The sequence below is a fragment of the Camellia sinensis genome, chromosome 11, assembly GCF_055761805.1.
Source record: "Camellia sinensis isolate YWXY chromosome 11, ASM5576180v1, whole genome shotgun sequence".
In the NCBI taxonomy this organism is placed as follows: domain Eukaryota; kingdom Viridiplantae; phylum Streptophyta; class Magnoliopsida; order Ericales; family Theaceae; genus Camellia; species Camellia sinensis.
The window spans coordinates 52,608,102-52,631,768 of NC_138971.1; the positions used below are offsets into that span (position 1 = coordinate 52,608,102).

Below are 23,667 nucleotides of genomic sequence, written 5' to 3' on the forward strand. Positions count from 1 at the left end.
TCCTTCTAACAAATAAAATGCATCTTGATGTTTTAAAGTATTTTTAAAGCATAGTGATTCGCACAAGATAACCATGATGTATCAGTTCTCAAAAGTAATTATGAACTTCTATTTAAGAGGTAAGAAAATTTCCAAGTAAAAGTTGTCATCTTAAGTCATGCAATGTATGTACTCTCTAATAAATACCCACATGTTTGTTTTAGTTTTCATTACACAAGCAACTTTAAGATTAGTTATCCTTAAACGGTAAACGTAACATGTACCAGTATGTCCAAATTACTAATACCCTATGGTGTTGTTTGTTTGAAGGGATGCAACTATGGAATAAGACTAATAGTTCATCCGGACTAATAGTTCATCCGGACTAATATCTAGAGAATCATGTAAGAGTGGTAGATTTCATATTTTGCATTCACATGTCTTCACGTGTGTCTTGTTAAACTTTCAACAATTTGTAATCATATTTATTGGTTAGAACATAAACACATTATTAAAGCATAGTGATTCACACAAGATAACCATGATGTATCAGTTCTCAAAAGTAATTATGAACTTCTATTTAAGAGGTAAGAAAATTTCCAAGTAAAAGTTGTCATCTTAAGTCACATGCAATGTATGTACTCTCTAATAAGGCCAAGTTTGGCAATCTAAAAATAATCTATCTTTTTATTTTTTTATCTTTTTTCCATCACATCACCTCTCTACTTTTCTGCACATCTTTTCGTAAAAAGACAAAAAATAGTCATCCCAAATAACCCCTAAATACTCACATGTTTATTTTAGTTTCATTGCGCAAGTAACTTTAAGATTAGTTATCCTTAAAAAGGGAAACCTAACATGTACCAGTATGTCCAAATTACTAATACCCTATGGTGTTGTTTGTTTGAAAGGATGCAACTATGGAATAAGACTAATAGTTCATCCGGACTAATAGTTCATTGTTTGATTGAAAATTTTTGTACCGGCCTATAAATCTCAAATCTATGAGATTATTCTATCCCATAAGAGGGTGGGACACAATCCCTAAGATAACTCATCTCATAGGATTAGATAGTGAAATTAAATTTTTGACCCTTTACTATTTAATATCTTTTTAAATATAAAATTTATTTATTAAATTATTTATACTATTATACTTGTTAAATTATTTATTTCAATAATATGGTATTAATTATATTTAGTAAAGTAAAATAAAATTTAAAAATCTCAACTACAAATTAAAATAGATTTATGTAATTTTTATTAATATTCTATTTATTTAATTTTTTAAAAGTTCTAGTAAAAAAGTAAAATAAAATTTATTATTCAAATTTAATATTCCTATTATTTAGTAAATAATTCAAAAGGAAAAAATAGTCTTTTAAACATTTATCATTCTCTATAATATTCCAAACAAACATTAGGATCCAATAGAATAATTCAATGCAAACATCTAATCTCATGACTAAACAAACGTAGGATACAAATCCAATCTAACCAAATAGACAATGTATCCCAGGACTAACAGTTCGGTAGATTACAATCTCCCTTATTCAATCTGTCCAAACAAACATGTCGTATGACTAGAACTTCTAAGAATAAAGGACCAAGAACTACCAATCTCCATGCTTCTCTTTAATAGCATATTTTATTTTTTATTTTTTAAAATCAATTTTGATTCTATGAACTTATTTTAGGTAAACAATAAATAATGTAAACAGGACAGTTTATTTTACAAGATAAATTAAATAGCCCTAAAGTAGATCTCCAAGGTTGACTTTTAGGGCATCCTACTAAAATAGTACAGACTCTACATCTAGACAATCAAATAATATTTTTGAAGAACCAAAAATAAAATGGTCCATTACAAGTCTCTAATATTATATATATATATATATATTCATAAATTTAGTTCTCTGATATTAACAAGTATATGTCAAGCATCTTTCCTTCTTTCTACTAATCAATTACAAATAAAGACTAGAAATTGGCAATAGCATGTTTTCGCAACAAAAAAAGTATGAAGCCACTCAAGGAACAATAAAATCATCAAAAGATAAACAAACAGCAAAAGTAAATGAAAGTTACAATTTATTTTTGATAAATAAATCGGGAAAGTTGTATTTCTTGCCATTGATTTCTTCCTGTGCATTCAGAGACAAAATGTGGATACACTGAACCCCGAACCACACACAATGAGAGTTCACCTCTTTCCTTTCTCAAACCTATTCATTTCCCTTGAGGATGTTGTATTTGCAGAGCGGACATGTTGCGTTCATCTTAAGCCATTTCACGATGCATGAAGAATGGAAATGATGGTTACAGGGAAGAGCATGAAGCTCTGCTCCATCCTCGTATGGGTTGAGACATATAGAACATTCCTAGAAAAAACAAAGGACAAAAAATTGAAACTGAGTCTTCCAATTCAAGTGCAGAGGGAAAGTACTAATGTGTCCATGACAAAAGTAGCAACTGACAAATATTCATACTGATCAATATCCATTTATGTTTTTTTGGGTATAAATCCACATTTACATATATCTTCCAGTCACTATTTACAATCCATAATAGCATCTGATTTGGTGCTGTCTCACATTCCATGTGTGCATGGCTGTTTGAATCCATAATTTCATGTTAACTCCTCTCTACATCTACTAGCCATTAACACATACCCATAAAACCGCATGTAATTGGCCATGCTTCGTTCATGGTTTGATATTCTGGTGTCCTAGGCATAGAGGAAGCACACCAATCCATCCTGAACTTGGTGGTTGAACTCTACTGCAGTGATGATGTTTGAATGGTGGAGACTTGTTGGGTGTTCTGGCTTCATGCTATTAAATGCTCTTGACAGAATTCAGGGGTTTTGGTTGCAAATTTGCAATAAGAAAGCAAGTTTTTTGTGGGATTGTGTCTCTTGTGCAATATTTTGGGTTAGTTGGTTGAAGCGTAATACTAGGATTTTTTAGGAAAAGAGTGAGGTTGATTCTTTATGGGAGAAAGTTCATCATTTCGCCTATTTTTGGGTTTTGGTATTTCCCCCTTTTGAGGGGATACCATTGTTCTTGATTTCTAGAGATTGGACGATGGTGTGTGATTTATATTGAGATTCTTTCTTTTTGTTCATCTCTGGACGACTCCTTGTTCTCCCATCCTTGTACTGCTGCTTCTTTTTTTGTTCTTATTTTGTTGCCAATCAAAATAAATAAATAAATCAATCAAAAAGTAAGGTGCAACCAGACCAAACATCAAACTCATAATCTCCTAAACATGTCATGACAAGGGTAAACTTTAGTGCTCAGGACTATCCACAACATGGACCCTGTTGAAAATGGCAGTTTTACGAATTGCTAATAATTTGATTTGCAGAATATTTATGTTTAGTTCCCAAAAGAAATGAGCTAACATAGCCCATAGTCCGTACAACACTGAATATAACAAAATGAGGACTTATGTCCAACACTTTACAAGTTTGTTGGGAAGTTTTGTTACGTTGGGAGTTACAGGATTGGGAGTTGATTGAGCTGATGGGGTTTCTTGAAAGGTTGTATGGGATATCGAGCATAGGGTAGAGGGAAAATTCTCCAAGATGGAGGTTAACTACATCGAGAAGTTGACAGGTGAAGCCTTTCTATGAGCCTTTGATTGGTTGCCATAATTCTTCTACTCTTTGGAAACCAATCTGGGGATGCCTCCCAAGGTGGCTGTTTTTGCTTGGTGTGTAGCTCATTAAAAAAAAAAAAACAAATAAAGAAGAAGATCCGAAGAAAGCAGGTGATTGTGAAACGGTGTTAAATGTGCAAACATGACAGAGAATTGGTGAATCACCTCCTATCTGTAGCCAAGCAGCAAGAGATCTTTAGAGTTTGGTCCTTCATTGGTTTGGGGTGGAGTGGACTGGCCATTTTTCCTTACAGGGGGAAGTGGAGGAAGAACTTGTGGCTATTGATTCCCCAATGCTTCTCATGGATTATTTGGGATTAGCAGAATTGTAGGTCTTTTGAGGGTACAAAAGTTCCTTCTTATAGGACAAAGAAATCTTTTACAAGTTTTTTTTATGTTGAGTTGGGAGTCGAGAGTTGTTAATCCATCTCTCAAGTTATTGATGGACTTTCCGTTTTGAAGGAGACAGGTTCACTTAGTGTGATTTAATTTAAGAGTCAATCCTTCCATGTCGAGGATTAATATAATATCTTGGGAAAAGCAATTTCTTCATGTTTCTTGGCCTTGTCTTTATTGGGTTGTCTCGAAGCATGCCCCTATCATGCTTGATTGTGGGAGAATTAGATTTGGGCCTATCCCATTTCGCTTTGAAAATATAAGGCTCAGAAAGTAAGGCTCTCTAGATTTGAATAAAGGGTGGTGGAAGGATTACAGAGTGGTTGGCTCTCCCCATTTTGCTTTGAAAATATATGGCTCGGAAAGTAAGGCTCTCTAGATTTGATTAAAGGGTGGCGGGAGGGTTACAGAGTGGTTGGCTCTCCCCATTTTTTGCCCAATAAATACCGCTACAAACGAACCAAAATGTTCATGAACAACAACTCGACTCGGTTAAGCTAGGCTCATTATACTTGTATCAGTATATTTACCAAATTTGTACCAGATGTGAACACCAATCGATAATTTATAAAGATGGACATTATATAAAGAGTGGGATGCATTATTCCTCAGTACTCTTGCCGATGTGGGACAAGAGAGCCATACTTTGTTTTAAATCACCGGCATACTATTTTATAAGAGATAACAGGCCTCATGGAGCTATGTCCTGTCGATGTGGGACAGAATAGGGACAGCACACTTACTCATCAACAATGCCATGCCATCAACAAAATGTTATGTGAACATGTAAATGAACTTTTCATTTTCGCCCATTCTAACATATTTTCAATTGTCTTCCAATGAAATGGTATTATTATAATTCTACTTATTTATATATGTATATATTTCTGAACACACATAATCCCATGAGTTATATATACAGATAGGCACATCACCTATCGTTTCTTCCACATAAAGCACACAGTTACTTTCAAGACAAACACTACAAAATCTCCAAGTCTTCTTTGCAGAGATGCACCTCTTTCTAAGGAGGAAGAAAACGGGTAGCTTTAAGCGAACAAGAAACTGGGTTAGAACAAGAAAAGGCAATTAAGAAATTGGGTTTGGTTTGGTTCCAAATTTCAAGGAACCGTAGGCAGTGGTTTGGTCGTTGGTTACTACTAAACCGAAACATGCTCACCCCTAGTAGCTTAGAAAAAGAAACATCAATTCGGATAGTCTCAGACTTCATTGAATCAAACTTACCCAAACTCAGTTCCCCTCCAACCCCCACAATTTCACCATAAACCCACATTTTCAACTCTACAGGAATCATGGGGTGCAAACAAGCAGTTCCATTGTTCTCACTGTTCGGCTGGTTTGACGCTCAAAGTTCATTCCCATTGAACCAAGATGTAAAATTTGATGTATATTATTGATTGATGTATTGATTGTTGATATTTGATTCTGTTACAATTGATTGATTATATAGATGTAGGTTAGGTGGTGGTAGGTGAGGAGTAGGTGAGTGTAGTAGGTGAGTGTGTGGTAGGTGATGGTAAGTGTGTGGTAGGTGATGGTAAATTCTAACAGCCCCCCGCAAACTCAAGGAGGATAGAAACTAACCAACTTGAGTTTGAAGAGAGGAACAAAACAAGAAAATACATAAAAATAAAAAAGGATAGGAGACACTGTATGGTCGTGTCAGACCATTGGTGAAGACACTGTATGGTGGTGTCATAACGTTGTAGATGACACTGTATGGGGGTGTCATAACGTGGTAGAGGACACTGTATGGTGGTGTCAGACCGATATAGAAGACAGTTTATGGGGTCATGTCGGACCGTTGTAGAAGACAGTTTATGGGGTCATGTCGGACCGTTGTAGAAGACAGTTTATGGGGTCATGTCGGACCGTTGTAGCAGACAATGTTGTGACAGTTGTTGTGACAGTTTACGGAGTCTTGCTGGACCCTTGTAGAAACTAACCGGAATCTATGTCGGGACAGTTTACAGAGTCTTGTCGGACCCATAAAAAATCGCATCCTCAAAAGGTGCGCCCAATTTTTCAAAAAAGGCGTGCCATCAAAAGGCGTGCCCAATTCATAAAAAGGCGTGCCATCAAAAGGCGTGCCCAATTCATCAAAAGGTGTGCCGGACATGATGGCGAGGCACGTGGGCGCCTTGGCTTGCGTGCCCGTTTGTCGGCTGGTGGCAAGAGGCGCGCGATGCGCGTGGCTGCCTCGGCTATTTAACGGAGGCTGAGGCCGAGGCAGAGAAAAGCTGCGAAAAACCTCTGAAAAAAACTTCGTTGTGCTGAGAGAGAGAGTCTGAAAAACTCTTCGTTGTGCTGAGAGAGAGAGTCTGTAACACTCTGTTGCGAGAGATATTCTGTAACACTCTATTGCCCAGAAAATGGCCTCGTCCTCGTCTTCCCGTGGACTGCTCACCCTCTTTCCCGACCTCAACGAGTCAACAAGAGAGAGAACTGGTGCGGTGGCACTGGAACCTCAACCAAGCGCCCCGGAGTTTGCCCCGTTGAACTTTCCGATGCGGTCTGTGGAGCAAAGAATGGCAGTGCAGTCGGATGTGGAGGCCAATCAGTATACTTTGAAGGCATGTGTGGAAAGCATGACGGCGGTCACAAATTTGTCGAACCGGCTGCAGAGTAGGACAAATGAGGTGCAGCATTTAAACTCCCAGCTGGCTCTGCTCCAACGCATGTATAAGGATGCGCGAGCAGAGATAAGCGTGCTAAGGGCAGAAAACAAGGAGCTAAAGCGGAAGGCCACCGTGATGTTCCGATTTGGAGGGCCGCCATATGCTGCAGTGGAGGAGCAGGGAGTAGTGATCGTGCCCAGTGGAGTGGGAAACACGGAGGCAACACCGTCAAGGGCCGCCCAGGACGGAGGCAAGAAGAAGAGACCAGCAGCAGAGTAGAGAAGAAAAATCCCGCCTGTGGATGTGTTTTGTTGTATTTTTTTATTTTATTTTTTTTTTTATTTTTATTTTTGTGTAAAAAATGTGATCGGGGTTGATCCCTGAGATGAAGAAAAGATGGTTTGGTGTGCAGGTCGTCTTCTTCTGCTCCGGTTTTTTTTTTTTTTTTTTTTTTTTTTTAATAAAAAAAAAAGAATAAATAAATAAAATAAAGAAATAAATAAAATAAAATAAAAGAAAGAAAGTGGAGGGGGGTATTAAAAAAAAAGATGAAAGGTGAGTGCATAGATGATAAGAAACATATATATATATATATAGAGAGATTAAAAGAAAAGAAAAGAAAGGTGAGTGGGGTATTAAAAAAAGATTAAAGGGGAGTGTCATGTAAAGTGATGAAAAAGAAGGTGTTTATCTGAGAAAGGTGCTGCAGCTCTGCGGCGATGTTGATTAAAAAAAAAAGATAGTAGGTTGATTAAAAAATAGATTGTGGGGTGGAAAGTGTGAATTGAAAGATGAAATAAAATAATAAAAAGAAAGTTGGGTGATAGGAGAGAGAGAGAGGTTGGCCTGGCCTTGGACTTTCTGCAGGCTCCCGATTTCCAATCTACCCTACGAGATACAATCCCCAATGCAAGATTTCGAACCTCATCAAAGACTAGATTGATGAACCTCAATGAAAGTAGGAGAGTAAGAATAACTTCGGCCACTGGAACACCGAAATTTATCAAGGGAAGCATAAACCATTGCAAAGCCCATGCAAGCTGCTCAGGGGTTGTGGTGGTTAGGCAGAGGTTCACACTCTGGAAGGTAGAGAAGGCTAAACAAGCAGATGTACTTGCTACTGACAAGCCCTTTCTGGTAAGTTGTAATGGTCCTAACTTCATTATCACATACGAATAACCTTCATTGATTGGATTGCCGAATGTTCCAACATCTTTCGATAGGTGATTAATCCAACACGTATCGTCATATTTGACCTTGCTGGTAAAATAACTAGAGCAAGGAGCCATGCCCATTTAATTCTGGGATCAACAGAATGCAAGCACGTAGTCAGAGATGATATGTACTGAAAAATGGGACTGGAGGTTGCACCAGAGATCAATCTCAGAACCTTATCAGCTGAAACAATATTTTTGGGTATCCATTTATCCCAATTTCCAGTACTAGCGCCAGTGTCTTCTGTACATCTGATTTGGGGCCTTAACAGAGTTTGATTGAGAGAGAGTTGTGGTGTATGGTGAAACCGATCGGAGCTGACGTAGTGGCTGGACCGGCGAGGTTTCGCCGTCGGGTGAGTCGCCGGAGATTTGTCTTCTTCGTTCTCAGATCTGTGAAAGTCTCTCTCTGGAAGGTACAGTGTTTGTGATATGTGTTGAAAAAAACTCCCGCGGGCAGCGAAGGCAAGGTTGCCGGCCGGCTGCCCGCCGGAAAGAAATGAGTATAGGCCTAAATCTTATAGCTCTGATACCATGTAAAATTTGATGTATATTATTGATTGATGTATTGATTGTTGATATTTGATTCTGTTACAATTGATTGATTATATAGATGTAGGTTAGGTGGTGGTAGGTGAGGAGTAGGTGAGTGTAGTAGGTGAGTGTGTGGTAGGTGATGGTAAGTGTGTGGTAGGTGATGGTAAATTCTAACACAAGATGCTACATTAAATTGGCATAGTTATTAGTTAGGATGGTATTCAATGAGTGAGGGCAAGTGCCAATATCCTGACTGGCTTTTTGGTCAGTTTTTGTGTAAAGCAGCAATTATGGGAAAAAAATGGCATTTCCCACATAGATCCCCAACAAGCTTAATAGACACCATTTTATATATATATATATATATATATATAACTGGGAACCGTGTCCTAGGCACGGACCTTTGGACCCACCCCAAGAGTGTAAACCCAAGGATCAAGCGACACCCCTAATCACATGATCCGGGCAAACAGGAGGAGCCGACAAGAGACTCAGCACTCTTATATAAGAGTGGGGCCTGACAGAAGACCAATGGTGATCCTTGCAGCAAGACTTGGGTCATCAAACATGAGTTCCTTTGGAAAAAAAAGTTTAATTTTTTGAGCCAACTCAAGCTTGAGCTTTGCTAAAACTTGACGAACTGAGTTCGATTTTGGCTCGTTTGGCTCAACTAGAGCTCGAGCAAAGCTTGAACACATTGCAAAATGATCTAGCTGAGCTTGAACAATGTAATACTCAACTTGGCTCAGCTCATTTGCAGCCCTACCAACAAAGAAGTGGAAACTGCTTAAAGATGACTTGAAGAAATAGAATAAGTAGGTGTTCAGGAAGGTGCAAGCTAAGGTGGCCAGTTATTGGAACAAACTAAGCTATTAGATGAGAATAAGGGGGTGTTAGTCTTATATATGAAGAGTTGATGGACATAGTTGCAAAAGAAGAAGCAGAGAGGCTAATGATTTTCGAAGAGGGGAGTTGGAGACAAAAATCTAGGACGATATATATATATATATATATGAAAGGGATACGAAGCAAAAGAATAAATGGAGAGGCTTGTGATTTCAGAAGAGGGGAGTCGAAGACAAAAATCTAGGATGATACATACATACATACATATGCATATATATATATATATATATTAAGGGGATAGGAACACTTCGTGTTTTTGAGAAGGAAAAGAAAAAGAAAAAAAAAGGAAAACAGATTTTGAAAAATCAACCAAACAATTTTCCCATGGGATGGCAAATACTCATAGCAGCTCCAATCACATTGGGAGCTTAATCATTGATGAGAGGAGATCACTTGGGAGGAGGAAATTTCTTTGGCAAATGTAGATTTCTGTGAACCCCTTAAGAGACATGGATTAGGAGACCTTTGCTTGAAGCTGTGGAGTTAGCTTAAGCACGTCAATTTTTGAAGAAGTTTTGGGGGGTCTTTAAGCAGCAGTCTCAATGGTGAGAAAATGGCAAATCTGGATGGGTTCACTATTGCATTCTTCAGTTCCATCATTATTCGATGTCATGCGACAAGATGTTAAGGATGCTATGCAGAACTTGTTTGAAACCAGGGAGTAAAGGCAGACGTGGGCCGGGCCAGGGTTGCACTCAAAAGAAAATATGCTGTTGAAATCAATAAATATCTCAACTTATGGGCTTTCGAACCTTAACTCCTCCAATGAGAAAGACTAACAATCCTACTGCTCCATCAATCATCTGTACTTCAAAACCCAGGGCTCATGAAACTTCTGTGTAGAGATTACACTAATCAAGACTAGTCTCGAGAGAGATACGACTCCATTATCTATTACCCCACATTGTTGCTTTTCACATCAAGTAACACATTCTAGTTTCAAAGCTGAAAAATATTTTTAATTCATCTATGAGACCCATACAACCTCAAGGACAGTAAGAGATACAGAAATAGTTTTTTATTTTTTATTTTTTTGGGTAAGTCAAAACTGGCAAAACACCAGAAACAAAAATAATGATCTGCATATAGAGGGTCAGTAAAAGGAAAGTAGAATAATCTCTCAATTAAACATCCTTTACCTTACACATTTAGCTTCCCTTCTCTTTTTCCTGTTGCTATTTTTTTTTTTTTTTTTAATTCAAAAAATATCTTTGAAAAATCATTAAAATTTTAAGCATTCAGCTTTCACCTTCCTTGTCTATTTAAAACCTCATGGAAAACCTTTTTTCTTGTGAAATTCTTCAGTTTTCCCTCAACAAAACTGTGTTTGTCTTTCAGACAGAACAATTAACATAAAGCACAGTATAGACACATGAATTGAAATGCTTAAAAGGGCTAAATATGAGGAAAAATAGTATCTCTAATTCTTTCCTTCAACGTGTGGTGCCTAAAATAAAATTTAAAGAATGAATAAATGGGAATTCCACTTAAATAGGTGATCATGAAGAAACATAAGCAATTTTTTTTTTTTTTTTCCTTTTTTTTTGGGAACCAAGAAACATAAGCAATTGATCATGAAGAAACATAAGCACTTAACATTTCATCATAAACCAACAACTTACCGCGTCCTCAGGTAAAAGAATACGTTCATTAGCCAAGTATTCACTACTTGTTTCAACAGGAACCATTCTACCTGCTCCAATGCCAGTCTTTTCCTCATTGCTATAGGTTTGAAATCTGTATTTTGGAAGGATACTGAGTTCTGCTTCTGATGCACCTTCCTGCATTTTCACATGAGAATTAACATCAGCAGAAAACTATTGAACAATGACAATCCACAATCTACTTTAGATATTGTGTCTGTCTTGTTAATTGTTCTTTGTTACCTGGCCCGCAACAGCATAAAGAACTGCAATAATGCAAGGCAAGCAGCAACAAAGAGCGATACCAATCAAACATGCCAAAACAACGCAAAAGACGGCAAAAAACACATCAAATGCTAGAAAAACCACGGCCAACCTGCAACATTCAGAATAAGAGATCACTGGAGTCTTCCTCTGCAACTGATAGTTGCATGCTTTCATAACAAATATAGACTTAAAACGAGGCAAACCATGGTTTATGGGCTATTAAGTCAGGGAATAAGATAAACAGAAAACTGTTCTCTGTATTACATTGGTTTTATTTATGCATCTTTTGTTATCGCAACAATATTATCATCACTGAGAAAGCTAGCTGTCAACTTATTCACTGACATAGACAAATTAAAGGATCTTGAAATTAGATTAGTTCAACACATACCAGTACAGGCGTGGAGCATTTTGCAAAAGAACATTACCACCAGAAACAACCCAATAGAAGCCAACTATCCACCAGAGAAATGATGCCATTGTATTTACAGACTCACATCGTTTAGTCATACTGAAATCCACAAAATTAGTAACAGATCAAGAGTGAATTCATTCCAGAGCAGATACTCTAGCGGCATAGACAACAAAAACTGAGGAGAGTAATAACACAGTCGGAAGTTTATTAGTTCAGATTAGTAGAGACATTTAGCCATCTTAGGAGTGCCATGATTTCAAATTGTGGCAATGGTCAAGATAAGGGTTACTTACTGCCACTATGTTACATGAACTTGGGTACAGGCGTAGGGTGTGGCTATGAGTCTTGAGTGTCTGATTCATCTAATGCCTATGTCCAAGGACATAGGGACGCAACAAAATATTCATATTTCCTATGAAGTTTTTATTTTCTAGGGTGAAATAATGTTCTCAAGGTGTCATAGAGTATTTCATATATAATATGGGGTTTGTTGTATTGTTTTATGATTAACTCAAATTACTAAATATGCTTGCTAAGTGAATGCCCTACTAAACATGTCAGACCATATCTCACATACCTTGCCCAAGTGTTGAATATCTAACATGAGTAATATGTTGTAAAATGAGAAAACCATTAGCAAAGATGTGAATTCTTTTTTTCACATGCAAAAACTGCAAAATTAATCAACGTGGATATTTTGACTAGATTTTAATGGATAGTGGGACATTTCTAGATGCCAAGATATGATTGATTATAAATACTGCAGCCTGAGTCAACATCAACAAGAGTCAAGGGTGAGCAGCAATGGAGGCGATAGGCTAGGCAAGCATGGGTGAGTTCTGTGTCATAAGAGATGAGGGAGACCGGAGCCAGTGTTGCATTATTGGGTATACATATGTATGTGCGTGTATAATGTTAGGAACTAAAAAGCACAAACACAGACATAGATACAGATGTGGACATTAACATAGACATGGGAATTTCAAAAAAATGGGGACACTGATACAGTGAGGACACAACAATAAAAAATATTATATATATGTGGGTGTTTGGGAAGTGGATTTTTTTGTAGGTTTTTATAGTTGTAAGATATTATTGAAGAAAAAAAATTTTGTGTTTGGGAAGATAGTTGGGTTTTTTTGTGGTTGGATGTGATATTTGTGATAGAAAAAGTGAAATGATTATGAGGTTTGACGTGATATTTTGTTTGGATTTGTTTTTTTTTTGTTTTGTAAAACATTTGTCTTGTAGTAAAAAAAATAAAAAAAAAATCCAAAAACCAAGTTCCCAAACACCCCCCATATATATATATATATTATTTTCTATGTAGATCAATATTACATTTATAAGCAATCAAAATTAAGAAAAACTATCACTAATTCAATATAAATAATAAATAAATCTCACTCTTAACTCATATTGTTTATATCTTTTTTATGGTGATCTTTTAATTATTTAAATTTAAACAAAAGGTAATAAACATTCAATATCAAACATCCATCAAATCGGAATTCGTGTCGTGAATCGAAATGGCCTCATATCGAATTGTGAATCAAATCAAATCATGAATCGTAAAGATTCGGTCACTTTTTCTAAATTACTTAAGAACATATATCTATATATTTAGCTATTAAATATATCTTATGAATATGAAATATTTAGACTTAAATCAATGAAATATTATTTTCAATGATAATCACGTAATTTAATAGGTAAGAAGTTAAGAAAGGTTTCTATGTAAGATCACCATCTTACCTTTTTCTTTTTTAGATATTTCTTATCAACCAGTCTTAATAAATATAATAACCAAATAGACAAACTATCAATTTCTAAAGTAACAATAATTAAGAACGATATTGATAATTGGACAATAAGTATACATACTTTTCTAAGTAACAGTAAGCAAATCATAAGAAAGAATTATTTAGAATCTTTTATTTTAAAATCCAAAACATTTTAAAAGGTATGACTGACCTTACACATGTAATATTCAATTTATTAAAATAGCAACAGATAATTCATAATATAACTTTAATTTTAAACATCTTTAGAAGATATATTATAATTTTTTAAAGAGGAAAAAAATGAGAAGAAATGTTAAAAATATGTAGGGACTGACTGAATTTGATTGGATCCTATTAAAAACTCCATGATCACTAAAATAACAACAAATCATGTGTATATGTTGGTTATTTTGGTACTAAACGCTATTAGAAGTTGCATTATGTCATTTTCACTAAAAAGATAAGAGAAGAAAAGAGTCAAAAATATGTTGGACACAATAATTTCAAAAATTGCATGAATCGTAAAAAGTGAATCAAATCGTGAATCGATTGTGAATCGTGCGATTCACTAGAGATTCACTTCTAAAATAGATTCACCTATAGATTCATATCGATTGTGCAAACATTGCGAATCAAATCGTGAATCGAATCACCAATTGTAAGATTCTGATAACAGAGGTTTGATTTGGTTAACCAAAAATAAAATTGTCTTTGACAAGGCAAAAATTAACTAGGGGAAGATTATTTAGTAGGTAAAATTGAGTATGAATTTTCGGGTGAAAATAAAGCACGAAAAATTATCAGTTAATTTAAATGAATTCTTATACAACATTAAAGGGGTTTGATGTTTGAAACTATGGAGGTGATGATATTATTGTTGGAATGACTTTGTGCTTCACTTGATATGGTTATGGGCTTATCTATTTCTGCTCTATTTGATGTGTTGCTACTGTTAGTTACCCTGGTGTATCTTTGTGAGCTGAGAAATTATGTTGTGTAATTTCTGGTGTACAAGCAGTTGGAATTTATGTGAGATGGTTTGACGTTGATGTTCACTTCCCCAAGGGCAATTTTGTGCTGCTGAATGTTGCTCTTTATTTGATTTGGGCTTGCGTATGGGTGGACTCTTAGTTTCTTCATCTAACTCTTGATAGATGCTGCCTCTGGGTATAATAGAAAAGAGAAAAAGGAATAATGCAAGGGTAAAATAGTCTTTTGACGGCTAGCGTTAACATATGTTGGATTGCAAATCAGTTTAAAATCACAAACATAGGTAAAGTGCTCTAGGCTCAAAGTACAAGAGATAAAGTGAATTTTCCCTTTATTTCACAACATTACAAATTTCTTATTAAAGAAAACATTAATCACTTCATTGAGATTTTGACTTAAAAAGGGTTTCAAAATCATTAAAGTGGGCACAGAAGAATATTTGATACCAAAAGCCAGGCAATTCTTCACCTATCCCAACATGCCTCACGCTCAATATGCCTCATGCTAAACCTTGTCGTCCTCATCCTTACCTACTCAATACAAAGTACAATTGAAAAGTCCAGCCCACACTTCTTAAAATCTAGGTATTAAAGAGAAAAAAACTGGAGCCTTATAACCAGCACAGATGAAGCAATTTCAGGCAATGTAGGACACATTCCAACGCCTCCCCCTAGACCACAACATACAGTAGCTGGACAAACAACACACCAGTCACAAGCCTAACTAAGGCCAAGTTTGGGAAGACTAAATAAGTGCACTTTTTGTCTTTTTAGACTAAAATGTTGAGGTTGAAAATATGAATATTTGGGTTAACTTTTTGACTTTTTATGGAAAAATGTGTAATAAAAAATTGTAAAAATTGATTTGTAAGAGAAAATTAGAATTGGGAGTTGTGCAGCCGTAATTGTTGACTTTTGGTGAATAGTGATAACTTTTTAACTTTTTTGAGTAACTTTTTGGCTTTTTGGCTTTTTGGGGTGTTCCCAAACTTGGCCTAAATTCTGATACCAAAGTGAAAAGTCTAACCCATACTCCTCCTTAAAACCCAGGTATTAAAGAGAGAAACTGGAGCATTATAACTGGCACAAATAAAACAACTCCAGGCGATATGGGACACATTCCAATACGACCTCCTAAACCACAACATACAGTAGTCAGACAAACGGCACACCAATCACAGGCCCAATCAAGCTCTGATACCAAATTGAGAAGTCCAGCCCACATTTCTCCTTAAAGCTCAGGTATTAAGAAGAGAGAAACTAGAGTCTTATAACCAACACAGTTGAGGCAATTCCAGGCGATGGACGACAACATACAGTAGACGGACAGACGGCACACTAATCAAGTTGAATTTTGCAATTGCCGTTGATAGAGTCAAGTAGAGAAGAAGGATTCATGTAGCCGAGCCCATTTGATAGGACTTAAAGCTTGGTTTGGCTTGGCTTGGTTTGGTTTGGTTTGGTTTGGCTTGGTTTGGCATTAAGGTTGACTATAAAGAGACAATAGAGACAAAAATGAGAAAAGAAAGAACACAAAGGTTTAATGTGGTTCAACCAATATTGGCCTACATCCACACACACAAAGCCCTAGAGGGCTACATCTTTCATTCTCTCAACTTAATACTCTTGTTTTTATGATACACCATATATATAGAGTAGGAAATGCAATCAAATCTCTTCAGTTAAAGAATTGAAATAAATCAAAGGTACAAAAAAATCATAATAAGCATAAATCATGAAATCTCAATATATTCTAATATTTTCCATATCTTGTAATGTCTTTGACAATATAATCTTATATCCAACACTCTCCCTCAAGTTGGAACACGGAACGGTTGAAGTAAAGTATCTAACTTGAACTCGAAAATAAAATGATTATTACAAACAATTACAATGAAGTTGCGAAAAGACAACAATTGTCATAACTCCCTTCAATGAACGTAGCAAGGAATCAAGATCTTGCAACAAAGAAATGTGCATTGAATCAATCATGATGGTAGTAAGAGAAACTAACTGAGAGAGAGAAAGCAACAAGGCCAAAGCAGCGGCAAATCACCATAAACAGAAAGGCTGAAAAACGGCATCCCACAAAGAATGCTACCGAACAAACTAGTAACAAATTATAAATAAAAAAGAAACAAATATGTGTTTATCATACCAACATAAGGACCCTAAAAGGGTAGAGAAGTAGCTGAAAAACTCAGTGTATCACAAAATAATGCTATCGAATCCACCGGCAACCCCAAAATAAGTAAAAATCATAAAATTTGCTTATCATATCAGCAAACTAGTGATCAACTCAAGAAAGAGGGAAAAACATCTCGATAACAAAAAATGTGGAATGAGAGAGTTCTCCATAGAGAAACATACCTAGGGTTCAGTAGACTCTGATACCAAGTTGAAAAACCCAGCCCATACTTCTCTTTAAAACCCAAGTATTAAAGAGAGAGGAAAACCGGAGCTTTATAACCAACATAGATGGGAAAACTCCATTGGGACACATTCCAACAAGTACAACATAAGAAATTTTCCTACTTTAACCCAATTTTCTAATTATGGCCCTCTGGCTACTAATATAAGCATTCTCTTCCATATTAATGCACTCATCTCTCCAAATTCATATCTACATCACCGTATTCCTTTAATTTAAGTGCCTTAAATTTTTCAAGACATCTGAATTGGGAATAAGCTAAACAAACACATTAATATAACTTAATACTATAATAAATGTCTATCATAAACTAAAAACACTGGAAAACAAGTGATAAATTTAACCCTGGCTTCAAATTCAGAACTAAAATGGGTTTTATTAGCTGACCTCGCTCGATTAGTAATCCCTAAAGCCCCAACAGTGTCATCATCATCATCAGTCTCATTAGAATCCAAATTCGAATCAGGCCGCACTGCAACAGCCACCGCCGCCTCCTCATCCCGGCGGAACCTCCTCCTGTTCCTCCTGCTATACTCCAACCACACCAGAACCACATGCACCGAACACTGCAAAGCATAGCCACAGATCCAAATCCTAATCGGCACATTAGTCTTCTCACTCATTGAGCAAAACATCACCACCACCGACACCACCACGAACGCCATGTTCCACATCATGTCCAGCGCCACTACCGGCGGAGAATAACCCCAGTCGGCCCGCCGCTCCTCCAGCTGCTGCGCCGCCGTCTCCCTCACCAGCATCGACGCCCCCCTCCGCCCCGTCGCGCGGCCAAGAAGCAGCGCCAGAGTCGTCGGCCTCCCCGCCTCCTGCCTCGGCCGAAGCAGCGGCGCCACCGTGTCACTCTCCGTCGCCGCCGCAGAGGTCTCCGCCATTGGAAATTGAATTCTAGAGAGAGAAACTCGGAGGAGGTTGAGGTCTAGAGCGAAAACAGATATCTACTACCAGTACCATTTGCACCGAATATCTGTTTCCTGGGTTGAAAGGTAGATGGGAGTGTGGGACGACGTTTCAGATAGAGAATTTAAAGATTCTAAAATTTTGAATGGTTAAATTACACTTTAACCCTGTTTGGTATTTTTAACTTATTTCAGCTTTCAACTTAATTTAAACTATTTTAATGTGTTTGATTTAGCTTAATAATGCAATTTATAATTTTTTGTAAATCAGAGATCAGCTTATTCTTTGAGTGGAGTAGGAGAAGCGTAATTTATAAATCAGAAATCAACTTATGTTCATAGTTATAAGCTATAAACTGTTAAAGCATAAGTTATAAGCACTTTCTCACAGTTTTACCAAACAGGACCTTTGTCCCATTTGATTTTTAAAATTTATTTTTTTTATGTTTAATTTTTTTAAATTAATTTTTATTTAAAATTAGATAAAAAAAAATATTACATTAACTGTCATACACTAACATAAAAATATATAGTGGGAATGTATGGAAACTTGGATTGCGAAGATTTTTTTATTAAAATAGTCAATATAAACAGAATAAATTAAAATAATTAATAAAATAAAATACCACATTTAAATCATAATCATTTTATTTTTTCTTTTATAACTATCAAATCAATTAAAAAAATTAATTATTATTCTAAACACAACTTTTTTAGTCAAATTAAAATAATTAAAAAAATTAAAAAGTTAAATAGTTATATTGATATTTGAATTTGTATAAGATACATTAATTATATATAATATTAAATATTTTTATATCACGAAACTGTCTATGTGTCATTAACTTTTGGAGTAAAATGAAAAAAAAAATTAAAACATAAAGACTAAAGTGAAAAAAAAAAAAAAAAAACTTTTAGAGTCATACCAAGAAATAATTAAGGCCAAGTTTGGAAAAACTAAATAAGTGCACTTTTTGACTTTTTATGAAATATAGGTTGGATTTGGGTTGGGTTTGAAGTGATGTGTTAGAGAGGTGATGTGACTTAAATAAGATGATGTGACTTAAATATGATAGTGACTTTTTGACTTTTTAAATTTTTTGAAAGATGCCAAACTTGACCTAAATATAGAATGGGTAAAATGTAATTTACCTTTTTGAATTTATCGGATTTTCTTTCTCGGATAAAACTACACAGTTTCTAGAAAAGGGTGAATTATAGGATGTGATAGTGGGTGTGATGGTTTAGTACATTTTAGGGAGTAGAGAATTGTTGGCCGTTGAATTGTAGGAGTTGTAAGATTAGTGATGATGTGGCATTTAGATGATGTGTAGGAAAAATTATTCATTGTCTCCGGATAAATGTAAGTGTGTCACAATCTAAAAGTTATTGGTTAAAATAGTAATTTTCACTATTTGTTTGTCTTTTTTAGAGAGATAATTAGATATTTGTCTAAATATCAATAGTGTGAAATAATGTGTGTGGGACAGTGAATAATTTCTCAAATGTTTAGAAAGTTTGATAGGATGGGAAAGTGATGCATGGAATAATTTTGATAACTACAAGTCAAGGGGTGAACGTGCCGAGGACCGTGGGAGTTAGGAAAAGAATGAAGGGGGACCGGATGATAAATTGAACTTCACCTCATATAGATTTATTCTCATTTTGATTGTTATTGATAGGATTATGCAACATATCGTTTAATTTGTTCGTATCATTTTATACTATCTTATTTATTAATCGCGAATTAAATTTTAAAATTTATAATTTATTTTTAAAATCGTCTCGTTCTATAATAATTAATACATATATATTTTTTGATTTTTAATAAAATATCAAAATAAAAATGAGTTTAAAAGAAATTTAAGATGTAAAATTTATTACAAATTAATAGTTATATATATATAACATATTATATAAAATTAGTTTGTGTTATATATATAAAAATTTTATACAAATTAATGTTATATATTATATAAATGTTTGATAATATTCTTCAATCCGTCAATCCGTCCAAAATCGCTTAACCCGTGATTTATCAATCTGTCAAACCGCCAATCGGTTTATAGTTTTACTTTCAAACTGCCCAAACCGTATTGAGTTGATTAATCGAGATAAGCTCCTTTTATAACTCATCTTTTCATTTTTTTTTTTTATAAGTTTCAATTTGTATTCATATCAATCATTCGAATCGTTCATCTTATAGGTCTTACAATAAAGGTCATTTATGCAAAAAATTAATTTCATCAAAAAATTATAAATATAAAAATAAATCACATTTTATTTTATAAAATGAGTAGTAAACATAATTAAATTTAAACTATCGATTTTATAAAACAAAATGTGATTTGTTCCAATGTTTATAATTGTTCGATGAAGTTGAGTTTTTGCATAGATGACCTTTATTATGGAACTTACGAGATAGACGATTCGAATGATCAATGCAAGTCCAAATTAAAAATCATTATAAAAAAATAAAAAAAGTATGAAGAGATATAGAGAGATAAGGTATAGAAGGGAGCTTAACCCTAATTACTCACGGGTGCTGCTGTTATAAAGACATGTGGATCATTAAGTCCCATAAATGTTTATATTAATTAAAAAGTCATTCTGCATATTAAAAGATTCCTTCCTTCTCTTTCTTTTTTTCCGTTTTTGATAGGAAAACAACCGACAACCACTGATTGGGATTCAACAACCACCGATAGCTTATTGCGGCCACTCCTTCACCTCATTGGCTTTGCCCTCACCTCTTTTGGCATCAGCAAACCCCTCCCTATGTCCTCTTACACTTCCTTCTCTGTTTCCATTGCCAACTGGAGCTCCATCATTATTGTTCTCTATTAGATTTAGGCTAGATCTACTACATATTCGGCCAGATCTAAATAAAAAATGATCGTCGGAGTATAACCCTTTCTCTCTATGTGTATCTCCATCATTCGATCTATCATTTTTTTATTCTTTTTCTCTAGTACGCACTTCTTTTTCCTATTTTAATGAAGAAAATTTTCAAGTTTTAAACAAATATTTTTTCAGTTTTAGTTAAAGATCATGAAAACTAGAAAATTTTATAATTTTTTCTGTTTTAATTGTGTTTTGATAAATTACAAACAAGCAAATTGATAATTTTTACATTTTTTAAACTGCAAATTTATACAGTTCGATGAACAATAAATTCAAACTCCAATTTTACAATTTTGTGAACTAAAAATTATGTTCTCTATATGATAAATTGTTCTTTTTTCGTATTTTGTGGTATTGGAGAGGATGTGATTAAATTTTGCAATATTTTCTCTCTAATTTTTTTTTCTTTCTTCTTCTTTTTTTTCCAGCAATATTTTGGACATTCTAGTGAGCTTCTAACGATGTTCTCGATGTCCGGCGACTTACGGTGACGTTCAAAACATTTCAGCGATTCTCTAGCAACTTTCCAGCGATGTTTTGAAATATTTTGAGTCTCCAGTGACTGTTTGGCAGGAGTTCAACGATGGTCCGACGGTGATGGATGTAGCAGTGATAGTGACAATGGAACATAAGAACTTGTTGGTAACACTCAAAAATGAACATGACTTTTGGTGCACCAAAAAATCATAAGGACTTATTGGTACACAGCCTCCTTAACAAGACTTTTTTTCTAATTTAATTGGACTTTTCAGCCAATGCCTCATTATTATTTTTTCTTTTCTAGTTTAGTCTTTAAATTATTATTATTTTTTTATTTCAATCTTACTATGTTTGATTTTGAATTTTTTAATGGGATTCTTTTATTCAACTCTTTATAAAAGATTTTGTATTAGTTTAAGGACAATTAAATTATATTTGTTAGTTGAAGGATATTAAATTTTTTTAGGACAAAACTACCCTTAGTGTACTTTCATTAGCCCACCAGCTTTTGAATATCTCTTTCACTGTTGATGACTACCTTCAATCGGGAGAAGAGAAAAAAGAGAAGAGAATAGGAAAAAGAGAGAAAAGGCAAGAAAATTCAAAGAGCTAAGGATTTAAGCTTAGAAATTCCAAGAAAATCACTACGAGGTAAGAAACTCGACCCTCTTCCATATTCTCATATCAAAACATAGCCAAAAATTGATTAGGAATACGTTTTGGAAGATTGAAATAAGAAGGAAGTAGGAAAGTTTGGAAGTTAGGGAAGAATTTGAGGAAATGATAGAAAAACTATGTTTTGAACTAATTTTATGTAAGATTTGAGCGAGACAATCATTATGCTATGAACCTACACCTTTTTTTGTGATTAATTAGTTTTAAAACTTGATTTTGAAGGATTGAAATCATTGAATGACATAAAAGGATTTAAAAGGTTAAGAAACTTGAAATAAATTATTTATTGCTTGTTAAATCCTTAAATTCATATATAATACCAAAGTTTTATTACTCTTTCATTATATATATGATTATTAGGATGTTATAGATCAAGATTTGGGATTTGAAAGCTTGAAAATTGGATTTGGAAGTCCTAGAACAGCTTGGAACAAAGTAAACCACGAACTATAGAAATCTGCTCTGTAGATCACCGCTTAAGCGGTGAAAAGACCACTCGAGTGGACCGCCCTGAAACCTGGTTGAGTCAATTAACTGCTCGAGCAGTTGAAGGGTCGCTCGAGCGCATTTTTGCAACTCTCAGAATCTAGTCTTGTAGACCTGAACTTCTAGAAAGATTCATTCACTACTTGAGCGGTGAAGAGACGGCTCGAGCGGACTGGTCATTTTTAGCATAGTTTTGCATCTTGTTTCACTTGATTTCCTACCTTTCTTTGGACACTTTTAAGTGTGTTTTGACATCTAGACACAAAGGTAACATAATTGGAAACCCACTTGAGGCATATTTAAATAGAAAATAAAATTAAAGTTTAATAGCGTGACCAATTGATATAGGAAGATAAGGATTATTCAAATGTTTCAATGTTTTGTTCTTGTCATGTATAGGTCAAGCTTGAGGAGGTTCAAATCCTTATTCACGGAGCTCATAGTGAGTAATAATTTAGTAACGCTATGTTGACAAATTATGTTTTCAATACCAAACTTGATTATGTTTACAAGCTTATTATGTTTTACTATGAATGAACATTCTATATTTTGAATCATGTATCAAGATGGCATTCTTGGACCTTGTCCCACGATTAGGGGAATATCCAATCACCTTGTTATGGCCAAGCTCATCTTGTTACGTTTAGCCAGTACCCGGGTCAGTTAAACACCTTGTTTTCCTTTAATGCTCATCACTATGCACTTTGTATGCAAGTCAAGCTATGCTTTGTCTTGTACAAGAAATTATGTTATTTTGAAAGAATGTTTAAAACTCTCAATGTTCATTCATTTACCGCCTTACTTTATTACTATTCACTGGGCAATAGGTCACCCCTCTCCCTTATATGTATGTAGGTGAAGACGTGGACTAAGGACCTAAAGAGGAGTTGTACTAGAACCTTTTTCTTTTTATCTTTGGAAGAAATTGTAGCTTTGGAACCAGAGTGTTGTCTTTTTGGTTTGGTCTTTGTAAGAGTGACTTTATGGTTGTATCTTTCCTTTTGTTGTGAGGATATGTGAATAACAAAGTAAATAAACAGAATGTATGCTTGTGTCAATCTCATCTTACTTATACAACAAGAATATAAGTATCGATAAAACGAAAGCAAAACAATTGAACCATCTTAACTTAATTTTTTCTTCTCTAACTAAACATAATTTAAGTCGGTTTCTAGCTATGTTTAATTTTTGTTTAGGTTAAGCGTGTCTGGTGGGTCAAAAGAAGCGAAAAGAACTCAAAACGGACAAATGCCCTGTCTGGCCACTCGTGTGCCGGAATTGGACCATACAAGCGGAGGGTCATGCAAAAGGTACACAAGATTGGCCACATGTGCACCGGCCT

General features: G+C 35.0%; 1 protein-coding gene across 1 annotated transcript; it reads right to left on the reverse strand.

The window, feature by feature from the left end:
- Window positions 1–1,850: 1,850 nt before the first annotated feature.
- On the reverse strand, window positions 1,851–17,913 carry LOC114312094 (E3 ubiquitin protein ligase RIE1). Its single transcript, XM_028258274.2, has 5 exons — window positions 17,251–17,913; window positions 11,636–11,755; window positions 11,221–11,353; window positions 10,957–11,115; window positions 1,851–2,360 (listed from the first exon to the last, which is right to left on the reverse strand). The coding sequence occupies exons 1-5, from the start codon at window positions 17,754–17,756 to the stop codon at window positions 2,205–2,207; spliced, it is 1,074 nt and encodes a 357-aa protein (XP_028114075.2). The 5' UTR covers window positions 17,757–17,913; the 3' UTR covers window positions 1,851–2,204.
- Window positions 17,914–23,667: the final 5,754 nt, after the last annotated feature.

Bases quoted from the DNA above. Each gene is read 5' to 3' on its own strand.
- LOC114312094 (XM_028258274.2), bottom strand. From the start codon at position 17,756: ATGGCGGAGACCTCTGCGGCGGCGACGGAGAGTGACACGGTGGCGCCG. The intron at 11,756-17,250 runs GTCAGCTAATAA...TGTGGATTTCAG, and splicing joins GGGATTACTAATCGAGCGAG to TATGACTAAACGATGTGAGT. The intron at 2,361-10,956 runs GTAAGTTGTTGG...TGTTTTTTCTAG, and splicing joins TTCTTTTACCTGAGGACGCG to GAATGTTCTATATGTCTCAA.